At 38.0% G+C, this 18,041-nt stretch overlaps 1 protein-coding gene across 2 annotated transcripts in view; it reads right to left on the reverse strand.

Moving 5' to 3' along the window:
- Positions 1-915: 915 nt before the first annotated feature.
- The window catches only part of LOC112053331 (prothoracicostatic peptides-like), an 83,511-nt gene continuing 66,385 nt past the window's right edge, over positions 916-18,041 (reverse strand). Inside the window, exons 3-7 of one of the 2 annotated variants that reach the window (XM_024092724.2) lie at positions 17,559-18,008; positions 16,698-16,796; positions 14,348-14,453; positions 9,966-10,061; positions 916-2,496 (exon numbers count right to left, since the gene is read on the reverse strand). In XM_024092724.2, coding sequence (XP_023948492.1) covers positions 2,471-2,496; positions 9,966-10,061; positions 14,348-14,453; positions 16,698-16,796; positions 17,559-18,008 — 777 coding nt within the window. In that variant the 3' untranslated portion in view covers positions 916-2,470. The remainder of the gene's footprint in view (positions 2,497-9,965; positions 10,062-14,347; positions 14,454-16,697; positions 16,797-17,558; positions 18,009-18,041) is intronic. The other variant, XM_024092725.2, reaches the window with a different exon arrangement.

The raw sequence follows: 18,041 nt of genomic DNA on the forward strand, positions 1-18,041 counted from the left end.
GTCTGCTTAAGAGGATTTTCGGTCCGACCTGAATGACGAAAACTGTGATAACTCGGCTAATATATGTGATACCAATATAAAATATAAACTATAGCACTCCCCGATAATGTAGCATTCTACTGGTGAAAGAATTTTTGAAATCGGACCAGTAGTTCCGAAGATTACCCCATTTAAAAAATGTGACAAACTTACAAACTTTACCTTTTTATAATATTAGTATAGATAATATGGAGGATTGAGAGTGTGGACCTTTGTTATCTACAGTACTATTCTGTAACGATGTTTTTACAATTTGGCAGTGTGAGTGTTGAATTCATTTTATATATCTCTTTTTAGCACGATACTAAATATAGAGAATTCAAAATTCACATTGAGTTTTAAAAACATCGTTACAAATAGCACTACTGCTACTTCTTAAAGCCACCACGGTTAAAACTTCATAGTTGGCACGTACCCATAATACCTGTGGTATTTATGGTGCGTATGGTACCTGTGATGCCTATAGTACCAGAATGACCTGACTAACTTTTAGCTTATATAATGTGCCGACGGTCTGGCCCCGCATAATTTTACTCTATATAATTTCAATTTCATGTCTTTTTTAGGTATTATAGGTTAATGTTTACTTACTTTACCTTACTTAGCTTATATTATAACCTTTCTGATTAAATTAAAGGTTAAGGTTAAGGATTAAATAAAATAATAAGATTTTTTTAAAATCGGTCAAGTCGATCTTTTAAATCGGTCATTCGAGAGTATTATATTTGCTTAACATAAATGTTATTTGTATGTATATTGTATTCTAGATGTAGCTCAGAATATATAGAAGAGATCATTTCTTTTATAGTTTAATTGTATGTTAGAGTAATTAGATTTTAACAGGGTAGTAGGATATGAAATAAAACCCGAGTCGGCTTCGAATAAACGTTTATTGGAGCCACGTCAACAGAGAACGAAGCCCTCGTGTACATCCACTTTACTAGTAAAATACAATTAGTCCGTAGTACATACAGTACAGTACACTTAGTAATTCATTCACTACCTAGCAGTACGCACGCGCCTAGACCTAGCCCTAGACCTAGACCTAGACCTAGTATACAGATCTCGTAAATAAACATCTTTATACTTAACAAGAGGCCTTTCTCTAATGTGCAGTGGACATTTACAGGACAAATATTTCTCTATCTAATACTTATTGTTAAAACAATCTTTATATTGCACTAGCATAATCGTATAGCATGGAAAAGTTGTCTTTGCTCGGCGATATCAAAAAGTAAAAGTCCATTTTGCTACCTAGATACTAAAGGGAATTTGAATTTACGACATGTTGGTTCAACACGTTGCAGTATTTCCACATGAGTAAATAACTATTGAAATATTAAAATTAATTTAAATTAAAAAAAACGTTGCAATATTTTTCCGTGAATATGATTTTTATTTATTATATTTTATTTGTCATTATTAAAAAAAATATGAAGCTAATATTGTAGCAAAGCTGATACAGGCAAATTCGCTAAGCAATAATAGATATTAGGCACTGGAGATATCTAGTTGAAATTGAAACATAAACAGAAATAAATTATGTTGATTAAAAAAACCCGAAGAGCGTTACAGAGTTACATTTTGTCCTTCGTCCCTTTTATCCTTTAAGGGCATTCATAAATATAACGTAACTGTACTTTTTTCGAGTAAGCATATAAAAAGCGGTACTATATTAATCCTGTTTGTAATACACGTTACAGTCGAAACTTATCGCCGGTCAATACGTACATTGACTGAAATTAAAGTCAAAACCAATATTAACCAACACCCCAATTAAAAAACAATATTCGTCTGCTTTATACAATACAATCTATATTAGTTAGTTTAATGCGTTTCATCAGATTTAAAACTAATTTTAAGTGTGAAATTAAGTAATAACTAATTATAAATGTCAAATATTATAAAAAAAACAATTCATTTGAAAGGTAATGATTTTACAACACAATACTTCAGACTTCCTACCTAATTTTAATTAATTTTACAATGTCGCTACAAATTCGACAAAGAAAGTCAGTTTAAGCCAATATTGACTGCTAATCAGTCAAAATTGATTTCAATTAGGTTGTCGGTTAATATTGTATTTTCATTTTTCCCAGTAAATATTGTTTTATAATGGCGTTGAGGTTGGACTGTAACAGCGCACGTTAGAGCAAGACCTAGTAACGTCTACACTAGAAGGTGACATAGTTACAATATATTTGTACGTTCAATTACTAAACAATAACAATGTGAAGTAAATGATATTCTATATATTATAAACAATACAATATCTAGGAACTAACGCCGCCAACGTATCGTACAGGCTCCAGCGGGAATGGAGTCATAATGTTAACTTAGGTATAAGAAAGTATGTTTAGTGAATATTATATCGGATATGACTAGTAGACAGCAGTTCGCGCACCTACTCGTATGTTACGTCGCCAGTAGTCTAGGCCTCGTCCCCTGCGGCTCCGTCTGCGGAATAAACATAAATATTAGTTGATTTGAAAATGATACGTGCGAGTTATTTAGGGCGAGTACAAACGCGCGAAAGCTACACGTGGCAATCGCGAGACACAGACGAGTCGCGACAGACATCCGAGAAACATTCTGGTGTAGACATGCGAGAAATATTAGGTGTGTCCACACACAGCGTGGCAATCGCGCGCTGTTTGCCGCTCGCGATAGGCGCGCTATGTTTGGACACACCTACCATTGTACACGTGTGTTTTGTAAGGCACAATGGTTTTGTCATTCTGTTACCTAATATAGGTACGCTTATTCTTAGGAGGCGATTTCAGGGCAAGAATCGTTTGTTATAGGAGCTTTTTGAAGACAGTAGCTGCGTCTCAAAAGTAATTGTGTTTATCAATATCATGTACTTTAATAGCACACAACTTGGAGACAAAACTGTGACGAAAATCATAAAGTGAAGAATATATTGTTAGACGCCTCAGTTCACAAGAAACATGGCGAAACAGTGGTTACCTCCGCAAGAATACTGTAAACACTGCTTTGGACAGGTAATTATATTATGTGGATGTGGTAATATATCTCAGCAGGTGTTCTTGCGTCGTGCGTGTTTGCAGACATTAAATCCAACTTTCGTAAAGAAAACACCTTGACAAAAAACATCACTGTGTTCTTCACGGACCAGTATTGAGAATGGTTTTAGCTTTTTCTTTCAGTAGATCCCATTTTTCACTCCGTCCGATATTTTTTACGAAATCATCCAATGATTGGAAGAAACCCAGATGTTGCAGTGCGGCTAGGCTATTCTGTAACGATATTCTTATAACTCACAAATGCGAGTTTCGTATTCATTTCTATCTCTCTCTGTTTAACACCTAACTACAGAATGAGAAAGATAGCAGTGAATTCGAAACTCGCACTTGCGAGTTATACAAAACATCATTAGAGAATAGCCGTGCAGTGCGTGGTACAATTCTAAAGTTTTAATGGTAGCGATGGTCATTTTAATAAATAAATCGATTAACATAGGCTATATTTGAAATCTGTATTGCCACGATAACGGAAACGCTTCCTCTAGTCTACACTAATAGTGTAGTGCGCATATGATATTGTAAAAAACTAATTTAATTTTGTATTTATTTTGACTAGTGATTTTTAGATAGTGTTTTAAGAAATTTGCATGCCAGTACATGGCGAATTGTATAATGTACCTACTTTAACATTTATTGTATACCAGCTAATGTAACTGTACAATTGCAAATAAATAAATTGAATTGAATTGAATTAATATTATAAAGAAGAACAATTTTACGTTTTTTTCTTGCGCCAAAACTACTGCACCGATTTTAATATTTTTTTCACCAATGGAAAGCAACAATATCTACATTTAAAAAATGTTTAAACATAAAAACATTTAAACTCATACGGGAACGGAAACTACGCCGATGTAGCCGCGGTGCGAATAAAATCTCTTCCATTCTCTTAAAGCGCACCGAGCGGCTAAATCTGAAGCAGACTATTTCCATAAGCCTGTTTTCGGCCTGAGCGCGGCGGTACTTGAGGACGACTCGCTGCATTAAAGGATTAATTATTGCGGCGCTGCTGCCCGCGGCTACCGAGGGGGGAGGAGGAATTAGCGAGTGACGCGTAACTTGACGACCTCTCTGACGCAGTCGGTAGCTGTGGGTCTCAGTAGAGAGGTTCTGGGTTTCCAACTTCGGTTAGTTTAAGGAATTATATTTTCTGAATTACCTCAGATCTGGTCTGGTGGCAGGCGTCGTGGCTAGTTATCAATCACCCTACAAACAAAGACGTACCGCCAAGCGAGTTAGTGTGCTGGTAGCTCGTACAAGTAAGTCCGCTTCCTTCTTAGGCTGCATCGTCATTTACATCAAGTGAGATCGCAATCAAGGGCTTTATCACATAACATAGGATGAGATACATGATAGCCCAGTGGATATGACCTCTGCCTCCGATTCCGGAGGGTGGTGGGCTCGTATCCGGTCCGGGGCATGCACCTCCAACTTTTCAGTTCAGAAAATTAAATATCTCGTGTCTCAAACTGTGAAGGAAAACATTGTGAGGAAACCTGCGTACCAGAGAATTTTCTTAGTTCTCTGCGTTTTACACACGCAATACGTCTGCCAATCCGCATTGGGTCAACGTGGTGAACTATTGGCCTAACCCCTCTCATTCTAAGAGACTCGAGCTCAGCAGTGAGCCGAATATGGGTTGATAACGATACCTGTACCTGACGGTTTCTACGCAGCACTTATCCAGAACGCAAAATGGATGAGCCTGACGGTTTCGTATCATGGGTTCGATCTTGGAGGTAACAGTAACAGTCGGTACTTGGAAAGTTGGTGGTATTATACCTCCGTGTTTCTGAGAGTAGAAGTCACCGGCATCAACACATTACGCAAACATTATTACGCTCGGAAACAACCATTGAAAGCATCGTGGTTGGTCTAAGATCCAAATCCCATTTAAAAAATATATAAAATATTATAGAGTAAGAGAGCTGTTTCAGTTTAGCAAACAGATTACTTTAAAATTATTCTTACAGCGTTACTAGATTTCGAGATTTATCGGTAAAAGATTTATCGACATTACTTTGTGCACAAAAAGAGGTAATGTTTGGTGGAAAAATGCGAGGTCTACAGCTTATTGCGGAGTCAATAAATCTCGTGTAAGGTAGCGCGGGCATCCCGCCGGCGTCTCCACAATTAGCTTTTATTGTGATAATTAGCACTTTTATACGCTTTCCCTTTGTGCGCGCCGACAACAGGCGGCCCTTTGAATTGCCCGCAAAGTACTCGTGCCTACTTTTAATTAGGTTATTACCGTATAATTGTACAATTCTTTATAATGTCAGACTACACGGCTGTTTGCTTCAAGTGCTTCTTGGCTGTAGTACTTCTTTCTCTAAGCCTGCGCTTTTGTTTTTTTTTTTTTATATTTTATTCAACGGCAACTTAGTCCTTGACTGCTCTGATGTTAAGTCACGATCCAGTCTGAGATGGATGTGGAAAACTTTATATATATTTATACGCAGTATCGTACTGGAACGCTAAGTCACTTGGCGGTACGTATTTCCCTATGCACCCTACCCAGTGCTTATTAAGAAAATATGAAATCCTAAATTGGATCAAGTTGGGAATCGAGGCCTAGACCTCTATGTTGAGTTAAGCTAGAGTTGAATAAGTAAGTCAGAGAGGTCGTTGTTTTTGGCTATAATGTAAGCTTTTAAACTAACTGTTGTATATACTACTAGACTTGTTATATTGTATACTGGCATGTGTTTTCTATTTGCTGACTTGTTTCAAAGTAAATAATTCACAACGTACGTCACAAGTATGTAACGGTTAGTAGCCCTAACTGGTGGAAGGGCTGCCTCATATTATGCACAAAGAATCCGCCCGGTTGTTCAAAGCGGGGATGCAGGTGCAGCCAGTATTTTGCCACCATTTCGCATGGCCACGATTCGTATTAGGATAAGTTAGCTTAAGTTGACTATAGGTATGTAAAGTGGGTTAAAAATAGATAAAGTTTAGAGCTAGAGTCAGTAAGCTTAGTACCGAATTCCCCGATTCGATTACTACAGGAACTGAAGCATAGCTTATATCGCTTTTCTATTAGGAAAAGCAAAGCGAAACTGGGATTACCAATGCAGTTTATTTTCACTGATTAAGTTGGGACGTAATTTTCTACGGCTTCGTTCCCAGTCACCCTTTGAAAGTATTATAATTTCATTTTTAATTAAGATTCATTCATTCAACAAAATTATAATTACTTTGTTTTTTTTAACCAAAGTATTTTTTGTAATTAACATTGTTATCCATAGTTTATCCAGAATCTGAACATCCTTAGAACTGCATGCGATAAAAGACAATAAATACAATTTTTTACTTTAGTTAGTATGATATACCGACATAATATTAGAAACTTAGAAGTTTTAGCATAAAGTAGTCGATATAGCTAGGATAATATTGCAAGTCTATGTAGAATATATATATGTCTATATAGTATATAATGTAGAATCTATCAATGTCCTTGTGGTCATACTTCTCATAAACGGCTCGACCAATTTCAATAAAATGAGTTTTATACATTTGAATAACTTGTGAAGTATTTTTCACCGTCCTACTCCCAATCCCTCATATATTTTAATCTCTATTTCAGTATTAATATGGTAAAACAATTTTTACCGGGACATTTAGTATTTGAGGAGATTACAGAGTTGAACGAATTTCAATATGTTTAGTTTTTGCTGCGAACCTTTTGTCTGCGCGCGGGATGTCATGTTGGGCATTGTAAAATGTCTTCAGCACCGCTTGTTCTGTTTTTTATATGAACAGCATGTTGTGACGAATTAATACCTATACCCAAACACGTGAGTAACAAGATAAAAAAATAAGGCTTTATGATTGGATTAGGTATGATTATATGAATGATGTAATGTATTTACAAGCTACTGAAAACAAATATGGAAGAGATTCAGTTGCTCGACTGTAGCTTTTAAAATTTATTGACGTACTTTTACAATATAATTAAAAACTTAAATATTGATGTGCAGTACGATAGTATATGAAACTAGCGGACGCTCGCGACTTCGCCTGTTCGTCCGTTAAAACTCGATGTAAGCTTTCAACCCCAATCCACCCCCTGTATTTTCAAAATATTTTCAATGTACAGTATTTGACCTGTTACCATTACAGTTTTATTATAACTATAAACGTAGTGGAAGTTCCTTTGAATGAATAAAATTACAAATTCGTTGGACACGTCTTTGGACAAGTAAACCTGTTTGGCCTCTGTACAGTTCAATCTTTAAAAACAATAGTTATAAATTAATTAAATAGCTTATTTTTCCAAAAAAAGCAGATAGACACGCTCAAGATGAAAATGTTTGACTCTAGATCGATTAAATTATTTCATCAAACATATAAACAAAACATTAGAAATCAGTTTTATATTATCTACTGACTACACAATTCCGAACAATTATTTAGAAATTAGTAGATCAGACCACAACGAAATGTTTAATGTCCCGAACGACTCAAACCCATGACTTCTGCAGTTCTACAGTTGGACACGTTCACCAGAGGACCAATGTGGAAGTTTGGAGGCAAAATTTTAGATTTTCATCCAAAGTTTTTCTTATAACATTAAAGGGATGAATTGTGAAGGGATCCGTTCGCGGGCGAGCGGGCGGACGCAGCTGCGAGTGTAATCCACTTCGCGAAGGTTCCTCGGGAAAGGCGATATTTTCCTTTTTTCACTACACGCTGATATCTATATTTTGCTAAACAGGTATATTTTAAAATCGAATGAGAATGTACGTTGCAAATCTATACCAATATTATAAGGAGATAAAATTTGTAGTGCTGTAGGGCCTAATCTCTGATACTATGCTACACCTATTTTTACGACACGATATTTGTGAATGTCATAGTTATTTTAATAAATAATACCTAAATATTCTCCTGATGCTGCTGACGGCTTATGGTAATTATGGGCTACTAACAACTCCCTAATTTCGGGCTGCTACTGAAAATGTCTCGAAACTGACTGACCTGACCCACTGATATTTTATTTAAAGGACTAATGAGGCGAGTTTAAATATTTGTCTACTTTATAGTAAATAAATTTGAAAATATTTGAAGTTAAAAAGATGTCATATAAGACGAATTATTAATTAGAAACTGAAGTCATTCAAAGGTGTCGTAGCATGTAAGCACGTGTGTCCTCCCCCTCCCCCCACCCCGTTGACTGCCGCGGAGGGAATTTCGTTTAATATCTATAAAACTGGGTCTTTATCTGCAGGGTTCCGTCACGCCTCGGTGACTGCACGCCGGCGGGACGAGTGTAGGGATGAGTGTTATTTGTTCACTGACAAATGTGAACGTGGCTATGACTTGTGGAAATGTTTGTTTGTTTTTCCGTTTAATTTTAAACGTGTTCAAACGCACTTAAATTGTTTTCTTTTCGTACTTTATTGTTTTCTTAAATCGTTTTTTTTCCTAATATTTACATTTATCGATTTTATAACAGCCTAAAAAGTTTGATGGATTATAACAATTAGCATGAGTTCGTCTACGTTATGCAAGTGACAAGTTAAAGGAACCAATTTTTTTTTAATTTATTTATAAGTTAATTTTCCTTTTTAAAAAGAAATTGTGGTTTAAACTTAGTTTTTATGTGGTTACTTATATACAAACAAAACATGACACGTCAATCTTTTTTCTATTTACAATCAACAACTAATCTAACATCAAACACAAATGGAAAGAATGATGCTTTGGTGCTAGAAAATAGTTCTAAAGTGCACGTGAAACTACACAAAACTACGGATGTGTTTGTGCTGATTGTACACACGACTAAATGTAGGTGCAATCATACTAAACTACTAGAGACGAAAACACTGTGGAACTTCTACATCTAGACTACAGGACACTGCTGAGAGAGATACTTTTTGCCATGACATATAACTATAAATGGCACTACATTTTGTAATTGAATTAAAAAGGAGTTTTTACGAAATGCATTGTGTTGTAAAACAAAAAAAAAAGATCATAATAAATTCTCTCATCTGATAAATGTTAAGAAAATTTAAAATTAAACATTGACAATATTTACAGAGAATAAATCGACTATAGGTGCAATATTTCTTATACATTTTTGAACAGGAGAAGAAATCTCAGAAGATAATTAGCAACATTGTTATGGAAATACGGAAAGAAACATTAAAACACATGTGGAAAAATGCAGAAGAAGAAGATATCGCAAAGTACATTGCTTGACGATGTACTTAGTGGACATTATCACGAAAATATGAAGTATAACACAGAATTAGACTGAAGCATTTCAAGAAATTACATTGATTTATAATTTAGGTGCAATAAAACAATGTTTCCGCATTACTGTTCATCAGGAAAGGAATCTCAGAAGAGGAAATAGCTGCAACATTACCTTCTGTGTTACCTGATAGTAACCCAGAACAGTAACAGGAAGAAGTATAACACAAATTTAGGCATTAGATGCAGTTTGCAGCAATATTAAAAAAAAAAACATTATCAGAACAGTATATACAATGTATACGGATAACAGAGGGCACGCAGGAGAACATACTAAGAGGACAAACATAAAAAAGGTGTAACACAGGTGCAAAATGCAGCTATATTATAAGAATAACGGCACAGAAGGGTAAGAAACAACTTCATTTCCAGAACATTTGGGTAGCAGATATAATATTAACGTAGGGCACTCAGAACATGGCGTGATGACAGACACATCTTAGGCAGGGGTAGGAAACAACTTCACTTTCAGATCACTCAGATAGCAAGGTGATGAAATCGCGTGGCACTCTGAACACAGTGTGAGGACAGTCACAGGAGGTGTGCTCGTAACACAGATGCAGCGGGTGCAAGGGGGAGGTGGGTGGAGGTGGGGGGAGTGCGGCGTGCGGTTACCGTGCTCGTCGTCCAGGGGCAGCTCCTGGGGCGCGCGCTTGCCCCACATGCCCCTTAGGTTCGTCCAGCCCGGCTCTCTCTTCCAGTAATACGCCCCTGTAGAGTACGCTCACACGTTATTTTGAATCATTACTGTTTTGTTGAACTCAAATAGTTTCAATATGACGACTATTACAACTTCTATGAAGCAATAAATGGGATATAATAACAAATAATTTAATAATAATATCCAAATGTACAAAAATATGGTGTTGAATCTATAATCTTATATCAAAACCTCCAGTCACTTTTGTTAAATAATAAGTTTGTCATGTTTATAGAGTCGTGAAAGTCATGAAAATTATAGAAAATGACATTATCCATTCATTTAAATACAATGTGTATTCATAATTATGTTATTAATAAATTGTGTGGGTCGTCAGTTAAAAGTTATGTAAGTGTGCTTGATTAATGAATTTCCTAACGACAAAAATATTTTATTGGGCTTGTAAGTAATTGCTGCACTTAGATTGATGATGAAGATAGATGCAATGAGTTTACTTTTTATGTAATATTGTACCTAAGTAATTGTAAAGAAACCAAATAAATAAATTAAAAAAGAGAAGGATGCTATTCTTTTCTATATTAAAGTACATTTTAAAGATGAATTCAATGATCACGGCCTAGTGTTTAGATTTAAGTTGAACTCTGTACTGAATGAGGGTTAAAGTTGAAATTTTATGATAAAGATGTATTTAAATGTTGAAATATATAAAAAGTTTAGCGGCAAGTTGAAAATATCTCTGTGCCGGTGTTTGTCCCAGCGCCGGACCTGTGCAACTGTGCACCCCTCCCCCTCCCTCGGAGATTCAATAACAGATTTACGGCAGATCCGAAATTAGAGACAGAAAAATCTCATTTTAATTCAACAAAGAACAGTGATAGATTTCAAAAATTTTTCAAAGCTTTCCATTCAATCTTTCATAGATTGCTTTTTGATACGACGATTTCTGTCTACATCTACAATGGAAAATGATATTCGCGACAAACTTACACCTGAGATGTCTCTCGCGTGAACATACAATATCTCATTATAAATCGCATGAATTAGTTTAGTTGTTACCAATATTTGCGTGAATAGATAGACGAAATATTAAAAAAAATCTTTTGTAATTATTTTATCTTTCTTTAAAACATTTTATTACGTTACAAAGAAAGATGTGTTTTACATAATTTTTGATCGATAATTATTGTGCATCTTGTATGATAAAGTGAAGGAATTAACTTATTACCATTACCATAAAACAATGTGCTGTGTTTGTAAGTGTTAATATTCCAAGAGAAAAGCTTGTTTTAATATAATTCTTGATGCTTTGATTTTAATTTTGTGATACGAATCCTCAAACTTCTCAAAACAAAAGAATAACGAAATGTTCGTGATAATGTTTTTATTTATGAATATTCACGCCGTTTAATCAGGATCATTTTAGAATATTTTCATGTTTAATCTGAATATATTAACATAAAAATCGGTTCCCGGGAACAGTATTCCGTTCACGGATAATTTATGAAATTCTGTCGGCTGGCGAACGAATGTTTCCGGTTTCGCGGCGCGTTAGCGGACTGATTTACGGCGCTAACGCGAGCGCCGCAGCCTCCGATACAGCTCACGAGCGTCTCACTAGCGAGCTTGTAGTACTAGTCAAGTCTACAGAACAGTTAGGGTAAAGAACCGAAATCATATCCATGACCATACTTCGATTTGCAGACTGGCTGGTAAACTTCATCGTGAGTGGCTGGTATTACACGCTTGCTTGCGACAGTCAGAGTTGTAGCTCATTATAACGACGTAGCACCCCGTCGCTACGAATGTTTATGGTTTGCGGTGATATTGTGCCTTAAAGGAATCGTCGCCGAGTGGTGGCGTCGGGAGCACGCAGTGTTTTTAAACTGTAGCTACGTACACTTATGTACACTTGCACTAAGCACTAATTAGTCGTTAAAGAACCACTAACAATTTATCATCGATTCAGGCTCTATAAAATCAACCGCATCTCTGAACTCTTAGTCAGTACGCAACGCGTGGTATTTTTGCGTGTATTTTTATTGTGAAACTTTTAATGATGCAAAAAGCTGTTGATAGTGCTCTGCATCGTCAAAATGTTGCCAAAAGTTGAGCTAACGTGTTTCTAAGTGAAAAAAACCAAATATTATAGTTTTGATCGCTTTATTTTAACAAACTAAAAAAAAATACTTTAATTTGCTTCATATTCGGACTATATAGCAACAAAAACACAACAGACCTTCACCATATAATATAGTCTGAAATAAAATGAATACTACATTATTATGTTACTCAAACATATTCTACAGCACAAAATTGTAGCCATAAAGAGAAAGCCGTTGTTGAACGAAGACAAAGTACAAGTTCACGGGAGCGTACTCTCCGCTTCGTTTCGTTCGCGATAAATTATTTTGTTTTCTCATTCCTAATTGAACATGAAATAGTCGGCGGTGAACAAGATTGAACCGCTCTCAGTTTGAGATGAGATCGATTTATTTAGCCGATACAAAGAGCGTACTTCAATCAGAGCGGTTTCAGACTAGCGTTTTATACGCGCTGTATGAGCTCGTTCTTGGAAGTGCATGTAGGCGCGTATAGGCCTACGTGCACTAACGCGCCTTTTGGCACACGTTCAACTATTATGAGCGTTGACGTGCTTTTCAGCAGCTCGTATATGTTATGTTGATACTGACACGACACCACCGATTCAAGGGAACACGCCGAAATATGCCCGTTTACGCGATTCGAGTTTTTTGAAGCGCGTAATGTAGTGCGCGTGTAAGCGCCTATGTTGAGATGACCGTATACGCGCAAAAAATACGCTAATCTGAAATCACTCTCAAAGAGTCAAGTGAACGCACCGCCACGTCCTTCGCCCTCCGTCACTGCGCCGCGCTCGCATCTGTCAGCTTAGGACGAATAGCTGAAGAGCTGGTCGACATATTTGGGTAGGTATTTATCCAGGTGTCCTGCTACTCTTCTAGCAAAGAACTCGAGACCTGGCTGGGAAGTACTGGGACAACTCGTATGTTATCTCCAAAGTTAGGAACATTTTGCGAAAAAAACTGCAAGCGTCTGGTGAAGTCAATTAACCGACTAAATAATCTGGTTAATTTTTTTTATTCATTAAATATTATAGAATGATGTTAAGGTATACAATTAAATTTAACGATTGCTTAGTATTTTGACTTGTCTAGTAAAAATTAGTAGCTTCTGATGTTGTCTCCTTACAGCTTTCGCAGAATAAATACTTCTTACCAGTCGATAGTTGTGTCGGATTTTGCTTAGCCATCTATTGTTTGTGTTTAATTTGTGGTGGTATTTTTTTTTATTTACGAGTTAACTCTTGAAGACTTGACTTGCAATCTCACCTGATGGTACGAGTAAATGATGATGCAATCTAAAATGGAAGCGGGCTCACTTTTTGGGCGTAGGATAAAAATCCACACCCATTTCGGGTTCTACACGTATTTCGGGTTCTATACATCGTACCGGAACGCTAAAACCCTTGGCAATTGGCTTGTGCATTCGAATGGGGTGTTTCTAGTAGAGTATTGTGATGGTTTCATGTTTAAAATGTAAATACTACGAACAACGTAAAGTTACGTTAGTTATTAAGACTAACGGACGGTAAAATGTTTGTATTCCACAGAAACATATCGGTTGCATGGCGCAGTGGGCTCTGATCCTTCTGCATCTACGGCCGTGGGTTCGATTCCCACAACTGGAAAATAGTTGTGTGAGGAGCATGAAGAATTTATATGTAGTATATAAATGTATATGAATATTATTATATCGACTATTGTAGTACCCATAACACAAGCTACTCTGTATGCTTACTTAGTAGCTAGATAGTGATGTGTATTGTTTAAGTATATTTAATAAAAAATATCACTGCGAACGTTCCCCCAGTCACCGCCGCCGATATATTATCGCCGACCAACACGGATAGCTTTGCTCTAGCCACATACATCTAAATTGTCGGTGATTTTAACTTGTATCGAGTATTTACATTTACTCTTAGCTCGATGAGTCGGAGAACGTTGGGATCCCAAGGTGCGGGAAATTTGCACCGGAAAGCGTAGTGTTGGTCGACCCTCAACTAGGACAGATGACATTAACTAGGTTACGGATAGCCGCTGGTCTGAAGATTGGTGGACGTCCAATGGATAACGATGATGATGATGATTGAAAAGCCCGAATGGAGCTCGAACCCTGTAAGTGGCGAGCTACGGGGAGTTGCTGAATGCAGGCGGCTCAAGAGCATGGTGTTTGCAAGTGTTTATAGTTCCAAAACGATGTCATGCGGCGTTGGGAGCCGAGGTGATGGGATAGTTACCGCTGTTGTAGAGCTGCGGCTTGTTGGGCCGCTTGCCCCAGGCGCCGTGCAGCGCTGACCACGCCTTCTTCTCCGGACTGTCCATCGGCAGGCGATCGGCTTCCTCCTGAACATACATGTTAACACATGGTCACATTTCCGCCACTTATTCTTATGTTAGGAGTGGGACTTTGGAAGAACCGCTATATATTTTTTTTTAGTTAGTTGTGACTACAATCTCACCTGATGGTAAGTGATGTTGCAATCTAAGATGGAAGCAGGCTAACTTGTTAGGAGTAGGATGATATCCACATTCCTTTCGGTTTCTGCACGATATCGTACCGGAACGCTACATCGCTTGGCGGCACGTCTTTGTCGGTAGGGTGGTAACTAGCCTCGGCCGAAACCTCCCACCAGCCGGACCTGGACCAATTAAGAAAATCTCAATCGGCCCAGCCGGGAATCGAACCTAGGACCTCCGTCTTATATATCCACTGCGCATACCACTGCGCTACGGAGGCCGTCAAAATCATATGACTATTAAAGTACGTTATGAATTGAAGCATTGCCACGTTACTTTTGGGTTTAGTTGTTTGTATAACCACTCATTTTGTTATTAACAACCAGTCCTCAGTCACAAATATGGTCGTGATGTCTGTCATGTCAGTCTTCCAAAAATGCGACCGACTTTTGTGAATACATTATGTTAATTTCGTGGGAGGTTTGTGGTAATAAGTATAAAGTAAAGTGTTGTATTCAATATCACGTGTCTCAAACGGTGAAGGAAAAACATCGTGAAGAAACCTGCATACCAGAGAATTTTCTTAATTCTCTGCGTGTGTGAAGTCTGGCAAATCGCATTGGGCCAGCTTGGTGGACTATTGGCCTGATCCCTCTCGTTCTGAGAGCTTTCGAGCTCAGCATTGATCTGAATATGGGTCGATAGTGATGAAAGTGTTGTAGATTTCTAGTCAAATGTCACTTGTCCCCACGCAATCTAATCTGAGAGCGCGTGGGCACGTACCGGTACGACAGTCATTAGCAACACAACGTGTTAGCGCGAACGACGCAATTAATCACAAGATGTGCGGACGCGCGCCAATATACCGCGCCGATATTTCATCTCGTCTCCTCCGCCAGCCCACGGCACTACAGCTGATTCATACTTCCTTTTGTTACAAGCGTAAACTTTAAAGTCGAAACTAACCTCAAGTTTGCTTATATCAAGAAACTTTTAAAAGCATTTTCGAAATGTCTCCTGTTAGTAGTGAGTCACTATTCTGTAACGATATTATTGTAACTCGGCAGTGCGAATTTCGATTGTCATCTCTATCTCTAAATAACTATTGGGTCGTGTTAGACAAAGAGAGATAAACGAATTCGAAAGTCACTTTGTCGATATGACATCGTCACAGAGTAGTGATACTAGTTATAAAGTCAGCAGCTACAGTTTAACTAATTAAGATTAATTTATTACTAACGATCCTGTTGCTTTTATTGAGAAATTCTTCGTGTGATATCGTTAGCGAGGAGTTCTGACCTTTTCCAACCTCCCATTTCAATAAAATAAATTTAGATATATTATGATCTACACATTTAATTAGTTTTGTCCGGCTTATATTTTCACAGTTTACTCTCAATTTTGGTAAAAAATAACGAGATAGTCAAACATGCTTGACGCTGACGCAGAGCGTACTGGCGTCAAGCGGTGCGAGCCGTGGCCCGGAGCAGTGCAGCGCGCTGACTCGACGATAGCCTTTCTGATACTAGTATCTGATCCGCTGCCTTTAACTAGATTTATTAGAGGTTCTGCGGTAATAGGTTTCCTAATACTTTTCGGATATTTATGCTTGAAACATTCACAAAGATGTATTGCTACTAGATACGTTGTATTATTCTACCTATCTGGCACAATTGGTACTAAATTTTTATATTTTCTACATTGGCTTAAGTCTCGTGTGGTAGTTGTTATTGTGGCTAGGTAACCACCATATTGGTAAACAAATATCGCTAATTTATTAAATGTTCTGGTTCGCGTAGTAACCATCAGAACTATGGTTAAATAAACTTGAATGTCTTTCAAGTAAGAATTTTACTATATTAGGCTGTGTCTTCACTAAATACCAAATTAGTTAAGTCAACTCGACAACTTCTCTGGCGCAGTTGATTGTGGTGTGATTTTCAACAGTGGAGTCGAGTTCGATTCCCAGCTCGACTAAGTTTAGGATTTTATAAATTCTAAATTGGCTCAGGTCTGGTATTAGGCGGCTAGTTACACATATTTGATATACGTGTGGAGTTAAGTGACGTAACATCAAGTGAAGTCAAGAGTCAAGGGCTAACTGGTCATTAAACAAAAAACACCAAGCACCTGCAGCAGCGGCGCGCCTCGCTCTATCAGCTCGTAGTCCTCGTAGTCGGGCTCCGTCGAGCGCTTGCCCCACGAGCCGTGGAAGTTGGCCCACTTCTCCTGCACAAAATTTAGGGCTCCATTATAATCCAATCTCAATATAAACTAAAATTATAAATCACCAGCAGACGTCCCGCTGTCTCACCCACGTAGTTATTGTTTCGTAGGCATATGGGTATAAAATATAGCCTATGACACTACCAAATAACGGGACTTTCTATTGGTAAAAGAAATTTTAAAAAACGGTTCAGTATATCCAGAGATTACTACCCTACAACTTCACACAACAACTGAAGGCTTTTTATAATATAAGTATAAATAAAAGTGCCATCATAGTTAAGTTTGAACGGACCACGACACCTAAACAAGACGGGATCAGGAACCACACTAGATAATATAAAAACTTAATGATAAAAACTGGAACGCATCAAACGAATTTTAGTATTCTTTGTATAGAAAGTCATACAAGTGCGTCCACTGATCTGCATCGTACTGATGCAGATTGCATTGAATGCAGCGCATTGAACGGGTTTTATGTACTGTAAAATTAAAAATCCGTTTGATGCGATGCGTCCGACGCCTATCATTACATACTGTCCGGGCCGCTACTGAGCATTTCTGGATAGAAAAAAAATATCAATAATTCACTGGCCATAAATTCCCCACGCCCATATTTATTGCCATGCTACATAGATTACCAATTTTTATTAGACACGGAGATAGTTGAGTTATAACATTACACAGATATCATGTGTTCTGCACAATATCTTAACTAAACGTAAGTAATTAAAATTTCAAACGAACGGTATGTCTTGTACTTACCGGCGCACGTTTGCCCCAGGCGGAGCTCATGTCCTGCCAGCCGCGCTTGCCCCACGCCGAGCTCATGTCCTGCCAGCCCCGTTTGCCCCAGGCCGAGTTAAGGTCTTGCCAGCCGCGCTTGCCCCACGGAGTCTGATACAGATCCCTCCACGCTCGCTTGCCCCACGCGGTGTTCAGATCCTGCCAGCCGCGCTTTCCCCACGCCGAGTTCAAGTCTTGCCATCCTCGTTTACCCCACGCTGAGTTGAGATCCTGCCAGCCTCTCTTGCCCCAAGCCGAGTTGAGATCTTGCCAGCCCCTTTTGCCCCACGCGGAGTTGAGGTCCTGCCAGCCCCGCTTGCCCCAGGCGGAGCTCATGTCCTGCCAGCCCCTTTTGCCCCAGCCTCCCCCTCCGTGTAAGCTCGACCACGCTCTTTTCTCTTCTTCCGTCAGCTCTACGTCAGTGTCAGCCTGAAAAGTAAACTTTTTTAATAAATCGATTCG

The sequence above is a fragment of the Bicyclus anynana genome, chromosome 23 (genome assembly GCF_947172395.1).
Source record: "Bicyclus anynana chromosome 23, ilBicAnyn1.1, whole genome shotgun sequence".
NCBI classification, from domain to species: domain Eukaryota; kingdom Metazoa; phylum Arthropoda; class Insecta; order Lepidoptera; family Nymphalidae; genus Bicyclus; species Bicyclus anynana.